The sequence below is a fragment of the Pan troglodytes genome, chromosome 21 (assembly GCF_028858775.2).
Source record: "Pan troglodytes isolate AG18354 chromosome 21, NHGRI_mPanTro3-v2.0_pri, whole genome shotgun sequence".
NCBI classification, from domain to species: domain Eukaryota; kingdom Metazoa; phylum Chordata; class Mammalia; order Primates; family Hominidae; genus Pan; species Pan troglodytes.
In genome coordinates, this window is record NC_072419.2 from 60920180 (window position 1) to 60945637 (window position 25458).

A 25458-nucleotide genomic window follows, 5' to 3' on the forward strand; every position below is an offset into this window, starting at 1 on the left:
ATCTCTGCCTTCAGGAAGGAGAACTCTGCTGCGAGGGGGTCTTCTCTCCTTTTTAGAGGAAGGAGCACCGTTGTGGAGGCAGACAATGATATATCCAAAGCTTGGCTTTCAACTAGCTGTCTGACCAGACACTCTAAATCCTGGGGGACAGAGAAAGTGTGAAAGTTTTTATTCATTTTAAGTTTGCAGACCCTAGCACAGTGTGTGGCTTATAAATGATGCCCAGAGTACATAAATGGATGGGATGAGGGAATGAATGAGCCGAAGAACACCGAGTGCAGAATTCATCGAAAGGGGTGAGGGAAAGAGCGGAGGTTTTTAGGTAGGAAGCATGTGAGCAGAAAACACAGTTAGGAGGCTTCTTCTAATTGAGGGATAATTAGAGTTGGAATGAGTGGCTCCATCTGGCTCTTTGCTGAGAGTCTGCGTGCTTTATTTCCTTCAATTTTCACAACTATCCTTGGAGATAGGGACTGGTTTTTGAATCTTATTTATTTTTACATAAACACATGTCTGTAAAATTTAACTAACTGCAAAATTATGGTCATATAGATGATTAGTGCTTTATTTTTTCTTTTTATAATTTGTTTACGTGCATTTTTCCCCCTCCTGTCTCTTTATTAGCAATTCCTAACCTTGTTAAGAAGTTCACATGTACCTTTCCATGTTTTCCTGTGTACCCATATTATCCTGTACAGATATGCACATCTACATATATACATAGACACATACACAGATACATACAAAAGATGGGTGTCGTGATGCAATTGTTTATTTTACAAAATTGTGATCACAACACACGACTAACCCCTAGTTTTTCCATTCAACAGTAAACATTTAATGGAAATAGTTTGAAGTCTTGTAGTACAGTTGTAATTCAGAGGTTGACAAACTACAGCCCAAGGGTGAAATCTGGCCTATGACTGTTTTTATAATTTAAATTTTATTGGAACACAGCTACATCCTCCCTGTTCATTTATGAGTTGTTGTTCACACTGAAACAGCGGAGTCGAGTAGTTGGTGATGGTGTGGCCTGCAAAGCCATTTACTATCTGGTCCAAAACAGAAAAGTTTGCCAACTTTGTTCCTATTCATTCTTTTTGATGGCTGCATGATATTTCAGAGTCTTGATGTAACATAATTTATTAAACATACGTATAAGAATATCAGATTTTTTGCCATTAAAACAATACTCTTTGACTGTGAAGTGAGTCCCTGAAAATAAAAAACAAAACAAAACAACAACATCAAAACCAATACTGCAACAATTATCCTTGTACACAGTTCTTATAGATTGTCAACCTTATTGAATTGAGTTTGTGAACTTTAGTTAATGGAGTTTTCTAAACTCGGGAGTAGGATTGCTGAATTAAAGGATTTAAGTTGCTTTTTAAAATATTTAAATCAGTGTTGCTGCCTTGTCTTTTGAAATGCTGGAGTATCTTGCATTTTATTGGACATATTAGTAGATCCATTTCATAATGGCAGAAACTGAGGTTCGGTGGGTCACCCTTTAGTTAAGTAGAAAGGACGGGAACCAAAAGCCCTGGACTGATACTCACTGGGAACTGAAAGGAAGAAACAGGTTTGGGAAACTTGTCAGAGGTTGAAAGCGGAGAGAGCCTCTAGGGTCTGAGTGTAAATGTGTCTGTGGCGTGGGTCAAGGTGACAGGGTGAGGGTAAGGGAAAGAAAGACGCAGTGGATCTCCAACTTACGTGTGCATCACAGTCGTCTACAAAGCTTGTAAAGCCACAGATTTCGGGGTTCCACTTGAGTGTTTTAACAGGCCTGGGGCAGGGCATTGAAATGCACATTTCTGATAAGTACTCAGGCGATGCTGAGGTCACTAGACCAGGTAACATGCTTTCAGAACCGACGCTCTGGAGTGAATTTCAGGATCTGGCCCCTTAGTCCTGAGAAGAACAAAAAGATGTATATTCTCAAGAAGTGTGACCGTCTCAAGAAAAAACAAGGGATGGAATGGGAGCTACAGAAATCATAGCATGCACCTTGTGCTTCTCCACCCTTCATGATACAACGGTTCACAGTGAGACATACACACTGATCAGTAATCACATCCTGTGCTGAGAACAGAGTCAATTCAGGCATACTTTTCTACTTGTTTCATCACATCGGCGCTAGCCAGCCTTTAGTGTGTGTTAGCACTATATGTTCACAAGGTTGCGAGTGTTTAGGGAAACAAGAACATTCTCTCATTGGAGAAAATTGGATCCTTTTAAGAATTCATTCTTCCTTCTCTACTGAAAATACAAAAAAATTAGCCCGGCGTGGTGGCGGGCGCCTGTAGTCCCAGCTACTCGGGAGGCTGAGGCAGGAGAATGGTGTGAACCCAGGAGGCAGAGCTTGCAGTGAGCCGAGATCAAACCACTGCACTCAAGCCTGGGCGACAGAGTGAGACTCCGTCTCAAAAAAAAAAAGAATACATTCTTCCTGTAACACAAAGGGGAATGCAGCAAATCCAGCAGATGGAGGAAAGAGGAGGAACCAGAACTGATGCACAGGACTCTGTCTGTATGCCCTAAGAATGACTTACTCTTCTCATCAGCACGTGGTTGCCCCACGATCATCACAAAACTTGTTCAATAACATCTGCATCTCTGTTCCAGAGGAATTGGTTACTGCCACTTAGCATAGCAATTAGTATATTACGCAGTTTGTATCGATTAAATGAACCTGCTCCGTCAAGCAGAACGAGCCCCCCAAAATGCAGCTAATGTATTTTTCTCAATAAATTATGCCCCACACCAAACCATACAAGATGCATTTGTGAGAACTTTAGGAAGGTATTTTATAAACCTCAGAAATATCGACTTTTCAGACTTGGTAAATAGATTACACACTGCACAAGCACATTTTTTATTTTTAATGTCTTTTAGAAAATGGATTATCTATGATCATCGCTCTTTTTTAAGGGAGACCATTTGGTCTGAATCTTGTAGAAATGCAGGGAACATTTTAAGATTGAGTTAAAAGTATACTTGATATTCATGAAATATTTTGAATACTTCTTTCTAGAGACTCAAAATTATGTTTGGTTTCTTTGAGGACTCTGCTGCTCTCCTTTGAATTTCCCCTGGTTTTCATTTTCTAGTGTCATTTGGAGAAAACCAAAAGGGTTAGGGATAGTGCTGGGGGCAGGACTTATAAAACCACAGTGTATGAAGTGGGAAGATATTTCCTCTTTATAAGACTGCGCTTGGAGGAGTAATGCACTGAACATATCCCTCAGTGCCTCATCCACAGATACAGAGTCCTTGAAACCGGTGAATAGAATACTGTGCAAGTGAGCGAGGAAGCTGTGATTTATTTTGAGATGCATTAATTTCAAAATAAAGCACTTGGATTAAAAGATTCTATTGGTAACATGGTATAAAATATAAACAGTGCAAAAGAACATACTGTATAAAACAAGTCTCTGTCCCATCGTCCCAGACACCCAATTTACATTCTCTGAAGCACTTTACCAGATTCCTTTGAAACTTTCCAGAATATAAATTGTTTAATAGATATAAAACATATTTATGAATACATTCATTCATTCTACACATATAAGTACCTGTTCTCTGTAAGGCCTTGTTCCAAGAAGCAGGAGTACAACAGAGAACAAGAACTAGTCTTTGTCCTCAAGGAGTTTACTACATTGCTGTGAGTGGAGAAGCCAATCAACAATCAATCAATAAATATATATCAAGAACTGATGGTTGCTATGAAGAAGACAACAGTGTAAGACAGAGAGAATGACCGGGAATGGTCACTCTGGTAAAGTGATACCCAGGCAGACAGCCATTCCTAAGGGCCAGGTGCTTCAGGCCCAGGAGCCTTTAAGTGCCAAAGCCCTGAGGCAGTCTGTGCTTTGCGTGTGCATGTGCAAAGAGGTTGGTGATTCTGGAGCAGCTGAAATGAGGAGAAGAGCATAGCAGGTGAATTCTGAAAGGAACTGTGAGTCGGGTCCTGTCAGACCCTGTAGCTATGAGCTATGGATTTTCCTTGGGGAGAGTTGCATAGTCATTGGAGGGTTTTGAGAAAGGGTGATATGCTAAGTTTGCTTTCGAATTGATCACCCTGGAAGCTGTTTGGAAACGACTGGGGGTGCCCAGAGCAAGGGTACAAGCAAGAAGATGAGTTAAACGCTACTGCAGTCATCTGAGTATCTAGGTGAGCATCGGGCTACGGACCAAGATGGTGGTGATGGAGGTGAGGGAAAGTGGTGGATCCTGGGTATATTTTTGAAGATTGGGCCAATAGGATTTGCTGATACATAAGAAGTCTTATAGAGTAGAGGAGACAGTCAATCTCAAGATTGTAGTTGTTTGTGTGTGTGTTTTAACCAGCACAACATGTAGAATGGAGGAAACCTGTACTCGGAAGGGGAAGAGGTTGAGGGGAGAGGAGTATGAGGAACGACAGTTCAGGACATGTTAAACGGGAGATGCCTACCAGTCATCCGGGTGGGAGTGGGAAATAGTCTCCTTAATACACAACTCTGAGATTTGGGGGAGAGATAAGGGTTGCTGATTTCCAACTGGGAATTGTCAGGTTGTAGATAGACGGTATTTAAACCCGCCTGAATGACAAGCTGTCTCTGTGAATCTGTTTAGATTAATCATTGCCTTCCTTTGTTTTTACAATCATTTCATATCACTGCACAAAGATTTACCTTTTCTCTTCTTATTGGCTACAGATTAGTCTGTTACACAATAATGTGAAGGTAAGACTTCTCTGTGTAAGAATAAAAATGAAATTACCAACTCATCTACTTTTTTGATATAGCAGCAACATAAGTAATTTTTGAGTCAGTCTAAAATCTATTTTAATATGCAAATTAAAATGAAATTCTAATATTCATTTAAAAACTGGTTATCAGAACAGTCTTCAATATAGTAGGTCCCAGGATGAAAATTGTGGTCAGCAGGAAAAAAAAATATTACAGAGGAGATTGGGTCAGAATTTAATTTTACTGTCTCATCTGGTAAATTAAAAAGTGGTTAGGGAAATGAACAAACAAAGTATGATAGAGCCAAAGGATGGACTAAGATCCAGACATTAAAATGATGCTGTAGAAGACAGTATTTAGGAATGTTAGGATATGTTCATAATATACTAAATGACAAAAGAGAATGGCATGAGAATACGTACGCTATCCGATTTGTGTTAAATATACATTATGTATGTGCCTTTTAAAAAATATTGGCCCTGGCAACATGGCAAAACTCCATCTCTACAAAAAATACAAAAATTAGCCAGGCATAGTGGCACATGCCTGTAGTCCCAGGTACTTGTCGGGGGGCTGAGGTGGGAGGATAACTGGAGCCCAAGAGACTGAGGCTGCAGTGAGCCATGTTTTGCCACTGCACTCCAGCCTGGGCAACAAAGTGAGACCCTGTCAAAAAAATAAAGAAAGAGAAGAAAGGAAAGAAAGGAAGGAAGGAAGGGAGGGAGAGAAGGAGAGAGGGAGGGAGAGAAGGAGAGAGGGAGGGAGGCAGGCAGCCAGCCAGGCTATCTGGCTGGGAGAAAATATACCAATATGTCAAAAATGGTTTTTATTTCCTTGTTTTGTTTTTCTGGGTAATGGATACGGGTTGATTTAAAATCTACCTTATATGTTTTCCTGTATTTTATGAACATAATAAAAAATATAGCAAAAGGAAGAACATAATTTATTACATGTTAAAAAATGTGTAATAGGCCAGGTGCAGTGGCTCACACCTGTAATCCCAGCACTTTGGGAGGCCGAGGTGGGCGGATCACAAGGTCAAGAGATCGAGACCATCCTGGCCAGCATGGTGAAACCCCGCCTGTACTAAAAATACAAAAATTAGCTGGGCATGGTGGCACGTGCCTGTAGTCCTAGCTACTGGGGAGGCTGAGGCAGGAGAATCGCTTGAACCCGGGAGGCAGAGAGGTTGCAGTGAGCCAAGATTGCACCATTGCACTCCAGCCTGGCAACAGAGCAAGACTCCGTCTCAAAAACAAAACAAAACAACAACAACAAAATGGTAATGGGTAATAAATATCACAAAAACATGGACCCCTCCCCGCTTTTTGGTGCCAGGCAAAATACTACCAGACTCAAAGATAGAGCTGTCTTGGAGACTGTAAACTCCCTGCAGGGGTCGTGGCTGAATGTGAGGGCTTAGAGCTTTTTTGCTTTTTTCTTGTTGCTGCAATGGTTCCATGCCTATAGTAACATCTTAGGCTTGTTCCTTGGATTCATTGTACACTCACTGAAACCAGGTGATTCAATGTATTCTCTAAGCATATTATTTGGTGGTTTTATGTATGGCTTTTTGTCGTTGTTGCCTAAAAATATTTTAAGGTTTCTGCCCTCAAGCTAGAAAAACAGTCCAATATCAGATATTTAGATTTGAAAAGAAAATATGAATGCTTCTATTATGACCTTGTTCAGAAATTCTTGCTAAAGACAGTATCATGATATAGAGCTAATTCTAAATATTGGCAATAACCATGGAACTCCACAATAAATTATGCGTGGCCTAGAATTAGCTGCAAAGCGAGAACTATTTTCTCTCTTTTTTACTGACCAGATATTAAGGACTAAGGGAGATTAAATAATGAGCCTAGGGTCATGCAGCTATTAGTGGCAGATTCTAGACTTTAACTCAGATTTTCTGACTTTCACATGGGCTCTTACCACCGTGGAAAATTTCCCAGAATGATTGTTCTAAAGGTAATAAATAGCACAGGACAGTAATTCTCAAAGCATGGTTCCTAAATCATTAAGATCAAAACCATCTGGGAACTTGTTACAAAATACAAATTCCTGGCCGGGAGCGGTGGCTCACACCTGGAATCCCAGCACTTTGGGAGGCCAAGGCGGGTGGATCACCTGAGGTCAGGAGTTTGAGACCAGCCTGGCCAACATGGTAAAACCTCATCTCCACTAAAAATACAGAAATTAGCCAGGTGTGGTGGCGCGTCCCTGTAATCCCAGCTTCTCCTGAGGCAGGAGAATCGCTTGAACCCAGGAGGTAGAGGTTGCAGTGAGCTGAGATCGCGCCATTGCACTGCAGCCTGGGTGACAAGAGCAAAACTCCATCTCAAAAACAAAACAAAACAAAACAAAACAAAAAACAAAAAAACAAATGCCTGGGCTCCACCCTTGGAAATTCTAGGAGTGGGGCCAGGAATCTGCATTTGAACAAGCCCTCCAGGTAATGCTTCTGCTTGCAGTTGGATAGCTGAACTGCTGACCCAGGGCCCAGAAAGCATAGGGAGATCATGTTTTCAAATATTATTTTCACAAGAGAATAAGTAGGCAGAACCCAAAGATATTGTTCAGGAAGCCACCTGGAGAATGGCAGTGAATGTGGAGGGTAGTGTAGATGAGAGCCGAGATTTCAGCAGAATGAGAAAAGCAGGTATTCAGAGGCTGGCTTCACTTGGAATGTGGTTTTATTCTTTCTCTCTTGGACTGAGATGTCCCTTCTGACTCAACTTTGCCCATGTTTTGTGCTTGAAATATTGATAGAAAATTAGTTGGGTTACGTATATGAAACGGAAGATATGATTAGAATTGGAAGTTTCTCAGGTTGAGAATGTGTTCAGGCGTGGATGTGGCTTCTGACTCAGCTGAATCTTATCAAGACAGTGTCTTTATTCAGTCGCTTTAGGGCCCAGGTTGAATGAAAGGAAAATTACAATACGATTTGCATATGCAGAGTTGTTATTGGCAAAGACCCCACTTGAGTTATTAATACTTTAAGGAGCAACCTGATGAAAATTTAAGAGCTTGATGAGGATGGAATTAGGTATTGAGTACTGATCTTTTTGCCATAGTGAAGATTTGTGCTCGTTTCTGAATGAATCCAGACTGATGTCACAAAGACGGCATATGGTACTCATGATTGACTGTCGCAGAAAACAATTACATCCTGTCGTGCTGTTCAATTTTGCAAAACACAATGCTCTACCATAAAAACAGTTGGATTCCAGAGAAGGACAATATGGTGCAGTATTGAGGCTAAGACCTGCCACTGCTCTGCACTCCTGGTCTCAGACTCATGAAAGAAGTGCACCAGCAGCAAGTCAGTGTCAGCGAAACCAAATGAGGAACTGGGAAACCAGAAATGCATTTGGCAGGTATGGGAGACAGTTGTTTTTCTTTTCTCAGTGACAAGCTATGCACAGGGGTCCGGTCATTAGAATCTTTTTCTCTCCCAAGAGGGCTGATAGAATTTTCTCACCATTATGAGGAAAGGGCCTTGGCAATCAGCCCTTCACTCACTGTGAGTATTGGGAAGTTTTTACAAGGCTTTTACTGTGCTGTTAACGACAATAATGACGGCGGGGTGGGGCGGGGCGGGGGCGGGGGACCATTCTTCAGCCAGTTGTCAGTCAGGTCTTCCTTCAATGTTACTTTTTCTGGGGCTGCTTGACCAGAAGTAGCCACTCACTAATTCATCATATCATGCTTTTTTTTTTCTTTTTTCTTTTTTTTTTTGAGATGGAGTCTCCCTCTGTCACCCAGGCTGGAGTGCAGCGGTGCGATCTCGGCTCACTACAAGCTCTGCCTCCCGAGTTCACGCCATTCTCTTCACTCAGCCTCCTGAGTAGCTGGGACTACAGGCGCCCGCCACCATGCCCGGCTAATTTTTTGTATTTTTAGTAGAGATGAGGTTTCATCGTGTTAGCCAGGATGGTCTCGATCTCCTGACCTCGTGATCCACCCGCCTCGGCCTCCCAAAGTGCTGGGATTAATATCATGCTTTTAAAATAATCTTTAGGGCATATACTACTATCTGCTTTTATTTTTTTGGTAATAGGTTTATTGAGATATGAACATACCACATGTACCATACCATACACATGTACCCTTTCAAACTGTACAATTTAATGGTTTTAATGTAGTCAGGTTTGTGAAACTATCACAATTGATTCCAAAACATTTTCATCACCCTAAGAAGAAACCCCACCTCCTTTAGCTATCACCCCTGGATACCAAAAATAAAATTCTAAGCTCTTCAGCCAACTGGAAGGACTCCTGTTCTCTTCTGCTAAGGGCATTCAAAAGTTAACCTGAAAAACCAGTTCAGCCCATGATGGGAAGTGGGGGTCAGACATGCCTCATGATACCCTCCTCCCTTTGGAGTTCAGGCAAAACTGACCAGCATTAACATTAAAACAGAGACATCAAGACTGACAAAACAGACTCTTTGTAGGAGTAAGATACTAACATGAGAGATAGCAGGCCCTGAAAGACATTTAAGTATTTTACTCCAAAATATATTATTTGACATATTTTGAAATGACCCTGCAAAGGTGTCTCTTGTGGAGAAAATCTGTATTCTGTAGAGAATCTTCTTCCCTTTTCAGGTTTTTTCTCTGATCCAGGAGAGAATTAACTAAGAGTCTGGTGCCCTTTTAATTCTGATAGGATATATTTACCATCTCTTCTCTCTGAAGCCTGGCACCTGAAGGCTTCATCTGCATCATAAAAACCTTGGTCTCCACAACCCCTTACCTTAACTCAGATACTCCTTTCTGTTAATTCCAGGCCTTTCGATAAATTCCTTCAACCAATTGCCAATCAGAAAATTTTTGAATCTACCTATGACCTGGAAGCCCCCATTTGGAGTTGTCTCACCTATCTGGATCAAACCAATGTTCATCTTATATGTATTGATTGATGTCTTATGTCTCCCTAAAACATATAAAACCAAGCTGCAGCCCAACCACCTTGGGCAGATGTTCTCAGGATCTTGTGGGGCTTTGTCAATGGGCTATGGTCACTCATATTTAGCTCAGAATAAATCTTCTCAAATATTTTTGACAGTACCCTCTAGGACTCAGCAACCACTGATCTATGTTCTCTCTAGGGATTTGTTTATTTGGGACATTTTATGTAAACGGAATATCTTAGTTTATTTTTACTGCTATAACAGAATACCAAAGACTGGGTAATTTATAATGAACAGAAATTTACTTCTTATAGTTCTAGAGGCTGGGAAGTCCAAGATCAAGGTGCTGGCACCTTGGAAAAGGCCTTCCTGTTGTGTCGTAACATGGTGGAAAGTATCATGTGGTGAAAGAGCAGAGAGGGCTGGAAGAGAGACCAGGAGGGGATGAACCTACTCCTGCAATAATAAACCTGAAACCGCCTTTGAAAAATTATGACAGTAAAAGAAATCTGACATGGCTGACTCCATCTTGATTCTAGCCTCACAAGCTGGCTGCCTTCATTTATTCCTGGGCATGGGCCAAGCTAACTTTAAGAGAAATTTAGTTTGTAGTTTAAATGATAATAGCCCTTCCCTGAAACTAAACTGCCCTTGTAAAATTAATGAAAGGCCAAGTTAGGAGGATGAGAGGGGTCTCAGTTCTTTTAAGATTTAGATGTAGTTTAAAAATGACCGGACATTATACTGGAGGCCACAAGATTTGCAACTTCCCCAATTATTCCTGCAAATAATATCACTATTGCAGAACCTGAGATTGGCCTTTTGAGATGGCTTTTCAGATTTTTGCATTTCTGACAACCAGATGGCCCCACTAGACCTGTAACTCAACTAGTCCTGTGGTCCCACCCAGAAGTGGGCTCAGCATATGAGGACCATTTTCCACACCCTTATGATTGCATTTCCAACCAATCAGCAGCCCCCATCCCCTAACCCCTTGCCTGCCAAACTGTCTTTAAAAAACTCCTGACCTCTGAGCCTTCGGTGAGATTGATTTGACTAATAACTCCATTTCTCACGTGGTGTGTCTGACCTCACATCAATTAAGCTCTTTCTTTACTGCAATGCCATGATCTCCATGAATTGATTTTATTTGTGCAATGGGCAGGAATAACTCATTAGGTGGTTACAAACGAACTCCCAAGATAATGGCAGCCCCTTTGAAAGGTTTCGCCTCCCAAAACAGTCACAAGACAATTAAATTTCAACAGGACTTTTGGAGGGGACAAACATTCAAACCATAGCATGGAATAACATAATCCCTGGACTTTCATGACTAGCACAATGTTTTCAGAATCATACATGCACATATCAGAACTTCATTCTTCTTTTTATAGCAATCTGAATATTTTTGTTAATTTGTATACAGTTTCATCATGGGTCTCTTAGTTCCATGAGAAAAGAGACCTGTAAGCCCAAGCAACTCCCATGAAGCAAAGCATCTTCTGCTTCTACATTGTAACATGGGTCTCTTACTGCATGGTTAGCTTCTCTCCCCAGCAGCATGATGCTTTTTGTGCATTCAGAACCCAATTGATGACATAAGTCGATTGATTGCTTTAAGTATTTTATGCCACCAGGCAGCATCTTGACTCACTTAGGCCAGGTTAGGAAGAGACCTGCATGCATTCCTGCTGTTTAGAGGGAAAGTTCAAGTGTTGAAGTACAAGAAGGCATTTGTTTGACTTTCACAAAGGCTTGTCTTTCTACTCTTGTGGGATCTTGAGCTAACACTGCTAATAGAATTAATAAATGTTCAGTGCTAAACTCCCCTGCTGTTGGATAGTCTTAAATGATTGTGCATATACACATAAGAAAGATCTTTCCCCAAGGTCCTGCTTCTGCTCATCACTTAAATGGCAAAGTCGAGTGAAGTAGTCTTATTGCCACGTTCCCCACAGTCAGTTACAGCCATGTTAATTTAACTGGGACCTAAAGTTTCAGCATGAATTCAGCCTTGGGCTAACAGTGCTTCTAATTTGATAGCTTGGTTAGGATTTATTTTTCAAGACAATTTTCTGCTACTTAGGCAAATCCTGGGTTCATTCATTCATTCATTCATTCATCACACATTTGTTAAGCCTCTGAAGGCTCTAGCTAGGTGCTGGGAATAGGATACAGAGATAAAAGATAATCCCTACTTTGGCTGGGCATGGTGGCTCACGCCTGTAATCCCAGCACTTTGGGAGGCCAAGGCGGGCAGATCACAAGGTCAGGAGATCAAGACCATCGTGGCTAACACGGTGAAACCCCGTCTCTACTAAAAATACAAATAATCAGCCAGGCGTGGTGGTGGGCGCCTGTAGTCCCAGTGACTGGGGAGGCTGAGGCAGGAGAATGGTGTGAACCCGGGAGGCGGAGCTTGCAGTGAGCCGAGATCATGTCACTGCATTCCAGCCTGGGTGACAGAGCGAGACTCTGTCTCGAAAAAAAAAAAAAAAAGATAATCCCTACTTTTCAGCAGTTCATGGTCTAGAGCAGAAGGAAGGCTAGGTTAGTGGCTATCACAAAACAGTGAAATGATGAGATATCTGGTAGAAGCACCTGATCCTATTAAGGGAGGAGAAGAGACATCAGGAGAGTATCTAAAGGAGGTGATTCCTGAGCTGACTCCTGAAGGGAAGGTAGAATTTAACCACATATGGGTTAAATGGGGAGAACCTTTGGGCTTAGGAGCAGATGTGCAATGGATTTCCAGGCTGTTGAAACTGGCTGGGCTGAATGGTGTGGTTTAGGCTATGTTGAGGCCTGAGAAGGGAAGGGTGTCAAGATCAGAGTCCCCCAATCTAAGAAGTTTGGCCGTTAGCATGAGGATATATAGTCCCTTGACCGGTTAACTCAGGAGACTAGGCTGGATGTCCCCCATGGTTCTTCCAACTCTAATGTTCCATGATTCTTTTAAGTTTTTGACATAGGAAACAAAATGGGTTATTTGTAATTTTTGTGGTTGTTTTTTATAGAGTCCAGGGACATGATTTTAGTAGGTTATACGGGGTCAGGAGTATGGGTCACGTGTAGCATACAGTTTGTTCCACCATAACACCATTTCTTTTCTTTTCTTTTCTTTTCTTTTTTTTTGAGACTGAGTCTCGCTCTTTCGCCCAGGCTGGAGCGCAGTGGCATGATCTCAGCTCGCTGCCACCATGCCTGGCTAACTTTTGTATTTTTAGTAGAGACGGAGTTTCAACCATGTTGGCCAGGCTGGTTTTGAACTCCTGACCTCATGATCCGTCCACCTCAGCCTCCCAAAGTGCTAGGATTATAGGCAGGAGCCACTGCGCCCAGCCACACCACTTCTATATTGCCGCTGAGCTCAGATGTATTTGAAAAATTGGAAATTCATTACAATATTAAGGTTGTGTTGGTTCCTAAGCAATTTTTTCTAAGAAAGGGAAGCCCAGATTAGAAGGAGTGAAATTGTAACCTTAAGCTGGATAGGAAAAGGTACTTACAGACTGGTGCACAGGCATGGCCTCTTCCAGAAGATGAGCCATGAGCACAGGTCCCTGGACTCCCTCCCTATAAAGGGGTGTGCCCAGCCTTTGCAGTCTTGCTCAGCTCCTGTTCATGTGGCTGCACAGCCACCATTGCCAGCTTTCTGCAATAGCCCCTTCTCCACCTCTGTCACCTGGACTTCCTCAAGCTGGCACTTCCAATCAAGTGTTTTCTACATTTTTTATAACCCCAAATCAACCTCCAGTCTAGCTGGGCTGTGCAAGCTGTCCCCCAAAGTAACAATGACTCTGGTTGTAAATAGGCATACATTTGAATGGTCAACCCACCCCCTGAATTTTCCCACAATTTTGTGAATGGGAGGTTTTTCAAGAACTTCTGTGTCACCTTACAGGGGAAATCCCCATACTTTACAATTCTACGGCTCAGGGTAATTTTTATTTTTACTTGTTAATGTGAAGATATTATATCTATTGTAAAAAAAAAACTATATAAAAATATATTTTTTAAGTAGGAAGACTGTAATCCTTCTCTCCAAATACACTAAATCCTCATTTAACATTGTTGATAGATTCTGTGGCTTTAGCAGAAGGACATACAGCAAAACCAATTTTCCCATAGGCTGATTGATATAAAGAAGAGTTAAATTCCTATGGCATATTTCTGGTTACAAAAACATTACCAAACTTCTAGATAAAGACAAAAACACTTCTAATATTACACATTGAAATAAATGTGAGCTATACGTACATTTGAGAAAGATTAATCAAAACAAGACGATTATTTACCCAGTGGTTCCAGTTCAGGGTCACGGGTGGCCAGAGCCCACCATCTCTGCAGCTCTGGGTGCCAAATGGGACCCAGCCTGGACAGGATGCCCTCCCGTCTCAGGACACACTCACCCATACCCACACCCACTGAGACAGGGACCATTTAGACACACCAGTGAGGCCAACAGGCAGTTTTGGGATATGAAAGGAAAGCGGAGGACCCAGAGAAAACACAAGCAGGCATGGGGAGAACGTGCCAAATCGACACAGACAGTGACCCTGCCAGGAACAGATTTCTATATTCACATCGAAGTTGTAATGAAACAAAGCTGAATGCATTGACGTTATTTGAGGACCTGCAGCGCTCCAGGTAACCCAATTTCGACTCTTCCAAACATGAGTGCTAACTGCTATTTCCACCAGGGCGGTACATCAGTGCCACTTGTGGCCCTCCACTGGTGGTTGATATCAAGGATAGAGGGACTCAGAGCGTCACACAAGAGGGAGCGGAAACCTGCCTACTGGATTCTCACCAAATGACTTCCTGCGTCTTTTCTCCCTGACACAATTATGCAGACATTTCTGCATTGTTATAAGGCTTTTCTTTTTGTCCAAAGACAATTAAAATGCTTCTTTCATAAAATTAGATATTTTTCCAAAGGGTTGGGAAAGAACTAGAGAGCCCGGCTTTGTACCATTCTCCTTTTCAAAATGCGGCATTGCTGTCATTTCACTCTTGATCCCAAATCAGCTTTCTGAAAATACAGTCAAATCATGCTGGGCTGCCTAAATATATTTGCAGTGAAGTAGTGAATAATTTGAAGTGACTAGTATTCCACAAATGTTTTCTTTATATGAAATTTTCTGTTAAATTAAATAGAATCTCTTTATATCAAGAAAATCAAATAACCAGTACCTCTAAATTGAGTTCTTTTCCTTCTTTTATTTTTTGAATTCCATGCAAATGAAATAGAATGTTACTAAAAGTCACTGGTAAATCGTTTTGGATTTTTTTAGACTTTCATGTATACAGAAATAACCACTATGAGAAGTTGACAAGGTGAGGGATATGTTAATTAGCTCAAATGAATTTTTTATAGTATGTACATAGATCAAAACATCACATTGTACTCTATAAATATGCATACTTATTATTTGTCCATTAAAAATACATTTTAAAAATTAAAAACAAGAAACAGCTGCAGAACTTTTCTACTAGCTTAGTACTTAGCTTTTGGACCTTTTCATCTAAAAGTTTATTTTTAGGAAAAGTTATCCTCATGGAATCTAATCCTGTATGATTCCACTTGGGGGCATGTTTTGGTAATTGTGGAATTACGATAGGGACAGGGAATTTGATTCAGCAAATGTAAATTCAATGCATATAAATTAAATTTTCTTTTGAGTGAATATTATAATCTTTTTTTCAAGTTGAATCTCATGAACTACAATGAGTTTTGGTCTTCGACATAGGAAGCCTCCTATTATTTTGGCTTTACTGAGTGAATTATGCCTGAAACTACCATGCTGATGGGATGTGTACAGTGGAGACTTATTTTTCTTTAAGATATTGGAAATTAAAAAAAAAAAAAATCCTAACATGGGCATTGCAATTTCTAATTATCATCATCATCATCATCATCTCCATTTTTCCCATTTACCTATTTGTTACTAGGTAAGTCTAAGTAGGTATCATCTCATCAAACTCTCATACTTTCCAAATGGATAGGTGTGTAATGCCAACAATTTTCATATGAGCAACTAAAATGACATTGCGCTAGGTCTGTAACCCCCTGTGTTTCCTTCGTGGTACGACATATAAATGTTTCATTTCCAATTCATGTAAATCTTCCATCTTTGCCAAGTATTACATTGTGCCTATTTGTAGTTAACTGGGCCTCGAATGGGAGGATACTTAAATAGCCGTCAGCTCTCGCCAATATGAAATTACCTCCCAATGAACATCTTGCATAAATCTTTGTGGGTGAATTTTTTTAAAGATGGGAATGGATTATTTGATATTCAAGCATCCAGGAAATTCAACTTTGCAAATAGTCACTTCTTACACAGTGGCATCATCAACCTGCGTCATGATTGTGTCTAAGACCAGGGCTCAGATACGGGGGTGCCTGGAGGTCTGCTTCCACTTGCACCCCCATTCTTCTTGCATGCGTTGACCCCGTTCACCTTTCCTTTTATTCTACCCATCCTACAGGCTCTTTTCTCTCTGAAACTTTCCTTCTTTTGTATAATTATTTCCCGGATGTGGTTGGTCAGGCTGTTGACTGCTCTCTGATAATCTGGGGGACTAGAACTGTGTCTTTAGAGTTGCCTGCTGCCAAAAGCCATTTCATCTTTTTTCCTCCCTCAATGTCTGGAACAATGATTTGTCGACAATACTTGTTCAAACAGACTTTTATTTTTTCTTTCTGATGCCAGAACACCCAACACAAGTCAGTTTAAACTGACAAGAATTAGGCTGGGTGCGGTGGCTGACACCTGTAATCCTAACATTCTGGGAGGCCGAGGCGGGTGGATCACCTGAGGTCAGGAGTTCGAAATCAGCCTGGCCAACGTGGAGAAACCCCATCTCTACTAAAAATACAAAAATAAATAAATAAATAAATAAAGAAAAATTAGCCGGGCGTGGTGGCATGTACCTGTACTTCCAGCTACTCAGGAGGCTGAGGCAGGAGAATTGCTTAAGCCCAGAGGCGGAGGTTGCAGTGAGCTGTGATCGTGCTACCACACTCCAGCCTTGCTGACAGAGCAAGACTCCATTTGAAAAAAAAACCAAAAAACAAAAACAAAACAAAACAAAAAAAACCCAAACTGAAAAGAATGAAATGGCTAATACAATTGAAAAGTCTGGGGCCAGCCTCTGGATTCAGCGGGATCCAAGGTCTCAGTGGAGTGTGTGAAGATCTCTCTGCTTTTCTTGGCTGTCTTCTTCTGAATGGTGTCTACTCACTGTCACGTGGTCCCTTTGTAGTTCCAAGATAGGCTCCAGTCCCATCTCCAGCCTCTTAACAACTCCACGAGAAATCATTCAACACATGTTACTTGTATATCTATTACATGCAAGGCAATATTCTGCACTCTGGGGATAGAGCAATGAAGAAAACAGTCATAAATCTTTAGCTTACTTCTGCTGATTCTCTCTTCCACAAAAATGCTAATAATGTCTCAGTAAATTATTTCGGAGTGGTCTGGCATGGGTCACCAGCCCAACCCTAAAGTGAATGGGGGAATCAGCCCCACCGGGACTGGAGGGACTTAGCTGGGTTGGAGGGAGGTTCCCCAAAGGAACGTCATCAAGGCACTGTTGCCAGCAGGGTAAAGAATGGATGGTGCTAAGTAAGCAAAAACAGTAGCTGGCCACCATGCCCACCACCTTCAATCGATGTTCATTGATTTGCAGCCTGGCCAGCTCTGTGGTTCTTTTACTCCATGCTCTCCTGTTTCCTCAGTCAGGTCACTTTCGGCCCCAGTGTTCCTGACGCACAACTTTCTTCCCTTTGGCTGCAGCTCCAGATGAAGATGAGTGAGCGGGCCGCCTCGCTGAGCACCATGGTGCCCCTGCCTCGCAGCGCCTACTGGCAGCACATCACACGGCAGCACAGCACGGGACAGCTCTACCGCTTGCAAGGTAAGCGTGGGGCTACCTGTGTCCAGGGTGTGGGCCAGGCCTGGGAGTACTGGGGAGGGGGCTCAGCTCAACTCGCAGCTGCTGCATGCCAGCTGGTTAGTGCCCTTCCTCCAAAGGTAGGACCCCCATCAAGGCCTCACACACGAGGCACTTAATCTTTGTAGAGCCAAATATCTGTATGGCTCTAGAGATATTTGTATCTATCACAGTGTCGCGGGGGGAAGTCACTTAAAATGAAGATTCTTGGGTTTCATCCCCAGAGACTCTAGATCTTAAGGCATAGGATGTGGCTGAGCAATCTGCACTTTTAACAGACCGTACACAGGGTCTGGGCGAGGGGCCAGGGACCAGGCTACAAGAAATGATGTAGTGGACTGATGAATCACAGCATCAGCATTACTTGAAGTCTTGCTAGAAATGCAAATTTCCATGCCCTTCCCCAGACCTACTGAATCAGGAGCTCTGAGGGTGGAGCCAGGCCACCTGTATTTGAACAAGTCCTCCAGGTGATTCTCCCAAGAGCTCAGGTCTAGGAGCCAATGTTTTGGTGGATGGGGCCCTGGACTGAGGCCAGAAGCCATGGCTTCAGGTTTGCTGAATGACTTTAGGCAAATCCTAGTAAGCTCTTCTTCTAGAGAAGTGGTCTCTGAAGCATGATGCAGAACAGCCCATAGTGTGGACAACATGAACCATGAAAAAATCTACTTAAAATGGCCGGGCGTGGTGGCTCATGCCTGTAATACCAGCACTTTGGGAGGCCAAGGCGGTCAGATCACCTGAAGTCAGGAGTTGAAGGCCAGCCTGGCCAACATGGTGAAACCCTGTCTCTACTAAAAAAAATACAAAATTTAGCTGGGCATGGTGGCATGTGCCTGTAATCCCAGCTGAGTCAGGGGAACCACCTGAACCTGGGAGGGGGTGGTTGCAGTGAGCCAGAATCGCACCATTGCACTCCATCCTGGGCAACAAGAGCAAAACTCCATCTCAAAAAAAAAAAAATTCTATTTAAACCTATCCTTTCAAACATATTTGTTTTGTTTTGTTTTTCATTTCATAGTACATAAGAATAGCTTATTATGTTATGCACCTATGTGGGGGATACTTGTAAAAAAACTTTTTTTTTTTTTTTTTTGAGATGGAGTCTCGCTCTGTCGCCCAGGCTGGACTGCAGTGGCGCGATCTTGGCTCACTGCAAGTTCCGCGCAAAAAAACTCTTTAATGATGAGGTACAAGACCACCAAACTGGAAATAGCGTGCACTGGACTACACGTAGTTTACGTGCAGAAATTTGTTGAATAATTGAATGCAAGAATGAATGAATGACCATGGAAGACTACGGCCTCAGTCCTCCATGCCCGCTCTGAATCCTCAGTCCTCCGTGCCCGCTCTGAACCCTCAGTCCTCCATGCCCGCTCTGAACCCTGGTCACAACAGCCTTTTTTTCTCAGTCTTTGCTGTTGGTCCTTTCTCTCCCAGGCAGCTTTTCCTGTATGCTGTGCCCGTCCCTCATCCTAGTTAACTCCTGCTCACCTCCAGGTCTCACCTCCAGCGCCCCTCAGGCTCCAAGAAAGCCCTCAGGACTTTCTTGTAACTTGAGTGGACATCTCTGATTATGTGCACTCATAAGATGCAGATGATGGCCAGTTTTCATTTCATATTTATGTGGCCACTTGACTCATGGTCAGCTCTCCCAGGAAGCAATAATGTACGGGAGGGCAGGAGAGCTGCGCCTCCTTCTGTCTTTATCATTTTATCCCCCGGCGCCTTGTATGCCTTCCATCAGGATTTGTTGAAAGAATGCATAATGTTAAGAAAGCACTGGGAGTATTTACATTTTAGTTTTCATGACTCTGTGCTCTGTTCACTAGCAGAGAGCATGGCACATAGCAGATGCTGCAAAAAAAAAAAAAAAAAAAAAGATCCTGAGTGCCTCTGTGAGCAGCTGAGCAAACGACTGAATTAATAATTGACAAATAAGCTTACCTTCCAAGATTTCTCTGCAGAGAGAGTTAGATTGGGTTGTCACAATGCCACTGATTCTCACTTAAACTTCAAAAATGTTTGCAATATTTGAGTTATATCATCACAATTTTTGTCATATACATACCAGAATGTTACTCGATTTTACTCTCTTCTATTTTAATATACTTTTTTTAAAAAAGCATATTTTACTACCTTAATACTGTTATATCCACTGGTTATACTGTTTTTTTTTTTTTTTTTTTTTTTTTTTTTTTTTTTTTTTTTTGAGACAGGGTCTGGCTCTTCGCCTAGGCTGGAGTGCAGTGGTGTGATCATGGCTCACTGCAGTCTCAACCTCCTGGGCACCAGTGATCCTCCTGCCTCAGCCTACCAAATAGCTGGGACTACAGGTGTGTGCCACCAAGCCCAGCTAATTTATTATTTTTAGTAGAGAGGGTGTCTTACTATGTTGCCCAGATTGGTCTCAAACTTCTGAGCTCAAGTAGTCCTCCTGCCTCGGCCTCCCAAAGTGCTGGAATTATAGATATCAGCCACTGCACCCAGCTAGTTATGCTTTTTAATAGACAATAAAATAAATAATAAGTATTGAAGATTTAAAAGATGTTCACAGAGTACCTAAAATTATCTTGCTTATCAAAAGTGGCTATTTAAACAACAAGTACATTTAAAAAAAAAGTTTTATTCTTCTACCTATACTACCTACCTTCCCTCTCCCCTACTTTTCATCCCCCTTAGGAAAAGGAAATAGGATTGGGAAAAGTTAATGACTTGGGGGCCTGGGGTGTGCCATATGATGAAGTTACAGAGCCTTTAATTTCTTCTTGTTTTGCTGGTGATTATGGGTTGTAATTCCTCTTGCCAATTCACCTACATTGATGAATTTCAGGCTTTTTTTTTTTTCTGGCAAATCTGGAGGTTAAGGTTGGAAATCATACAGACCCTTAAGGAGGAATTTAACAAATTGGTTTGAGAATAATGGTCATTTTCTTCAAATGTAGTCTTCGAGAGCCACCTGCTGGTTGATTTGGGAATTATCATTTTACTGCAGTTTTTGGTGGGGAAAGGGAGGTGCTGGTTTTGACACGTGCCACACAAGACATACATAATCTACCTTCACTGCTTCTCCCACGTCGTTTTAAAATTTTCATAGAAATTCTCTTCTATGATTATGCAGATACAAAATCAACATTGGAAGTAGGTTTATAATGAAAACTGTCTGGGCGTGGTGGCTCACACCTGTAATCACAGCACTTTGGGAGGCCGAGTTGGGTGGATCTCCTGAGATCACAAGTTCAAGACAAGCTTGGCCAACATGGTGAAACCCCACCTCTACTAAAAATACAAAAATTAGCTGGGCATGGTAGCGGGCGCCTGTAATTCCAGCTACTCGGAAAGCTGAGGTGGGAGAATCGCTTGAACCCAGGAGGCAGAGGTTGCAGTGAGCCAAGATCATGCCACTGCACTCCTGCCTGGGCAACAAGAGTGAAACTCTGTCTCAGTTAAAAAAAAAAAAAAAAAAGAAAACTATGGAAGAAACTTACAGAAGCAATCAACAAGTTTATGTTGAATACTATTCACTGGATTCTTTTAGGAATGCATTGGGTAAAATAACAGCAGTTACGTCAGTAGCATTTCCCAAATTATGTTCCTTGGAAAGCTAACTCTGGTAGACAGCACCTTTCCCCTAAGAAAAGTACTGTGGTCAAACGCGTTTGGGGGAAATACTACATGTTAAGTTCTCATGGAGAGTCAGAAAACAAATCAATAATTTCAGGGCTCTGAGATGCCCTGCAATGAAAAACCTGATTAAACTTGTTTAAACCAAAGCTCTGCACATCTATTTGGACATGAAACTTCTTTTCCTTCTTGTTATATGAATAAGCATTCACGTGCCACCAGTGCAGTGCTGAAATCTCAGATTTCATCATTACGAGGGAGACAAGCCATATTCAATGGGGTCTTTCTAAAAGCTACTCTTTCTGAGGACCTACTGTGTACCAGCTTTCCACTGGGACCTAACATACATGATCTCATTTAGATCCCAAAACAACTGCCTGAAAGGGTATTTTATTCTCATTTGCTGTTAGGAAACTGAGAATTTGAAGGGTTATTAATGGGTCCAAGACTACCTATCTAGTAAGTAACAAAGATTTTAAGGTTTTTATCTCTCATTCTTCTATCCATCCGTTCTTTGTTTACTCAGTAAACGTTTATTGAGCATCTAGTTTAGGCCAAGCGCTGTGCTAGATGACAGACATACCTGGGACTCCTAGGCAGGGATATTCCTTCCCTCTCGGAGCTTATAATCTAATGGAGAGTCACAATCCATAATCAAGCAGACATAGTTAATTTCAGACTTGGTATATGGAACAGTGGAAAAGAAAGTTTTTATGATAAAGAAAGTGAGGCAGAGCTGCTGGTTTTGAGAAGACGCTGACAAAGGGACTTCTTGAGATGGGGTAGTCAGTGGAAGCCCCTGCAACACCCCAAGACCTTAAGTCTAAAAGAGGCAGCCATACCGGGAGCCAGGGGAAGGCATTCTCCATAGAAAGGTCGGCAAATGCAAAGGCCCTGAGTCAGAAATGAGCTGCGGGCATTCAAAGATCAGGAAGGAGCCAGTGTGGCTGGTGCCTAAGGGACATAAAGAGACAGCCGGGGTGGTGAATACAGGTAATCAAGACGTGCTTATTCTAAGTGTGAGGGGAAGCATTAGAGGGTCCTCAGCATGGCAGTGTCAGATTTAATTGATATTTTCATTCAAGGGATTGCAAGAGAACAGGAGAGGAAGTGGGAGACTAGCCCCAAGGCCGTTGCACATGAGCACCGGAGTGTCTGGCTTCAGTACAATGTTCCTCTAACTCTCTCACCTCCTTCTCAAAGTTATCATCTCAGCAATCTTTACCCTTAGGCCAAGGTGCTTCATTGCTCCAGTATTTTCAGAACTCTTCTGTGGGAATTGCCTTGGAAGATAGCATCACTTGTTTCAAAACAAAAACAAGAAAAACTAGGCACCTATATCATAAATCGGACCTAAGATAATTTGAGGAAATCAAAGAGTGGCACTAAACAGTTGTGTCACTGAACCAGGCATCTTCCATGTAGCCTTATGGGGTTCTCCTGACAACCACGGGAGTTGGTGAGAGTGGGACTATCGTCTCCATTTCAATGACTGAAGAAACAGAGAGACCTTTGGAGGTTAAGGTCTTACTCCAGGCCACATGGCTGGTGGATGTAGGCGAGACCCCGTCCCTACAAAAAATCCAAAAATTAGTCACGTGTGGTGGCACACACCTGTGGTCCCAGTTACTTGGGAGGCTGAGGGGGGAGGATCACCTGAGCTCAAGGGGTTGAGGCTGCAGTGAGCTGAGATCACGCCACTGCACTGAGGCTGGGGCGAAAAAAAAACCATACAAATAAAATAAAATAAAATAAAAACAACATTGTTTTGAATGTGTGTGGGTGGGGCGGACATGCTCCACTGGCTGCAATCCTGTTTCTTGTGCCTGCTTGATCCACACATTTACTCACCAAGGCTGCGGAAGTTTGTTCCGAAGGCTTTGCGGTGAGTCCTGAGATCTTCACCTAGCCGTGTGCATTTCTTTGCTTGCGGTAACCGTTGGCCAGTAGGTGGCAGTAGAACCTCTAGTTTTTGTTAAATCAGGGACGCATTATCTACAGGGATTGGCAAACAATGGCTTGTGAGCCAAATCCAGCCTGCTGACTATTTTCATTAATAAAGCATTATTAGGACGACATTCATTACATATTAACTATGGCTGCTTTTGTGCTACAGGCAGCAGGGCTCAGTAGCCGCAATGAGACCATATGGTCTGCAAAACCTAAAATATTTAGTGTCTGGCTCTTTCTAGAAAATGCTTGACAACCCTTATATTATTAATATGTCACAAAGGGGGCTAATAGGGATCTTGTATGTTGCCTTCTTGACTTTTTAAACTCTGTTTGGTCTGAAATCTAAACCTGAAATAATAAAGGCTAAATGAATTTTAGGAAGTTCTCCTTAACATTTACAAGATTACCAAAGTATAAGCATAAGACTGCCTTATTGCTGCTCAGGTTTCCAGAATATTCTAGCTAAAAGTTTCCATAGTTCTGTTTCTATCTCATTTCTCCTAAATACCCTGGATATGGGGATTGATGCAGATGAAAAATTAAGGAAGAAAATAATTGCTAATGGACTGACCATGGCTCAGCCCAAAGGCCACATGCAAATGATATGTAAATCATGCAATCTCTGTGACTCATTTACATATCATTGTGAGAGGCCTTTGGAAAAAATTCTGCCTTAAGTACATTTACTTATTTCTGTTATAGAGAAAGTTGTTGCCACCTAATTTGATTGTGGGCTTTCTTGAAATGTAACTGTTGATTTTAAATTCTTTTTGGAAAAGATGTTTCCAGCCCTCTGAAGCTTCATCGAACAGAGACTTTTCCAGCCTACAGATCTGAGCACTGACAGTAACTGCCAAGAATTGTTAACACACTTACGATGTGTCAGCCACAGATTCACCCAGGAGGTCACAGAATGACAGCAAGGGAAATGACGACCAAGAGAAGAAGCTTAAAGTCCTGGCTAATTGTGTGGTCATTGGAAAACTCTGCAATACAATAATTTTCTTTATTTTCTTTTTCTTTTTTAAATTCTTAGTGTAATTGAAATGTGCTCTATTGATATTGACTCTGTGTTCCCTCTTTTACAGCTGGACAGAAAGAAGTCAATGTCACGAAATGATTTTCTATTGTAGATACCTTGTCCCTTGCACTTCTCTGAATCTGTCCTTTTGTGGATACTTGTGATTTTCCTTCCAAGTGTTTCAGTTGTATGACAGTCAGTATTGACAATAAAATAGCTTTTAATTATTTGTTATTTGTTTGCACCCTATTCCTCAGTTATTATTACTGTGGTTCTGATTAACTACTGGAAATTATATTTGATTATATCACCAATTAGTTAAATCAGTGCTTTGACTCACTCTTATCTGTTCTGTTCAAAACTATTCGTTCAAAGAACCCATTAGTATTGTTTACAGGGTTACAGTTTCTCTCATATGCTTTCCGCACCCCCTTACCCCCCTTTTTAAAAGCCTTTATTTTGTTCGGAGTCTCTTCATAAAACATTTGAAAATAAAAGATCATTCTTCTCCCATATGTTCTTTTGATTCTGGCAACATGTTTTTCTCTATCCTAGGTATTTCTGAAGGGTGTGTGGACATTTTGCATGTGAGCTGTGGGTGTATTGTGTGTTGTGTCTAGTATGAATTCAACCATTCACGCATTTGCTCACTCATTCATTAATGTGGTCTGTATTGAGCATCTATGAGTTTCCGGCACTGTACTGGAGTTCAGGGATATAGAAATCAAAAGACACAGTCTTTGTTGCCAAAGACCTTAATTCCAGAAGAGTACCACAAGAAAATCAAGTTGGAAATATCATAGAGTGACACCTGCTGAATGGGCCCCCAGTGGCCATGAACTTCTAAAGAGGTCAGTGCTGGATGTGAATTGAATTTTGTGAGCACCTAAAGTTCCTCTAAAGCTGCAGAGCAAGCAGGGATGGCGCCTGCCTGGTTCACTACTCTTTGCCAGATAAAATACAGGATACCCAATTAAATTTGAACTTCAGATAAGCAATGCATAGTTTTATAGATCTGAGTTAGCTGGGATTTCCTAGCACATTGCTGCTCAGGATATGTTTTTTAAGCGGTTGAGAAATACTGGGGAAAGGATTGAATTCAACTAACAATTAATTAGTAGATTAGGGTATATAAATTGTTTAGTGCTAATGGCTTCCCCGAAATGCATCTGTGTTCTCTCTGGGTTCTCTGTAGCTACTTTTCACACAATTTTAGCTGATCCTATTTCTCTCAG

General features: G+C 41.7%; 1 protein-coding gene across 2 annotated transcripts in view; it reads left to right on the top strand.

Annotated features, from left to right (window-relative positions):
• The window catches only part of DOK5 (docking protein 5), a 175248-nt gene extending 150510 nt beyond the window's left edge, over positions 1–24738 (top strand). Inside the window, exons 7-8 of one of the 2 annotated variants that reach the window (XM_009437437.4) lie at positions 17469–17589; positions 23982–24738. In XM_009437437.4, the coding sequence (XP_009435712.1) occupies positions 17469–17589; positions 23982–24046 (186 nt within the window). In that variant the 3' untranslated portion in view covers positions 24047–24738. Of the gene's footprint in view, positions 1–17410; positions 17590–23981 lie in introns of those variants that run through there. The other variant, XM_009437438.5, reaches the window with a different exon arrangement.
• The last annotated feature ends 720 nt before the right edge of the window (positions 24739–25458 follow it).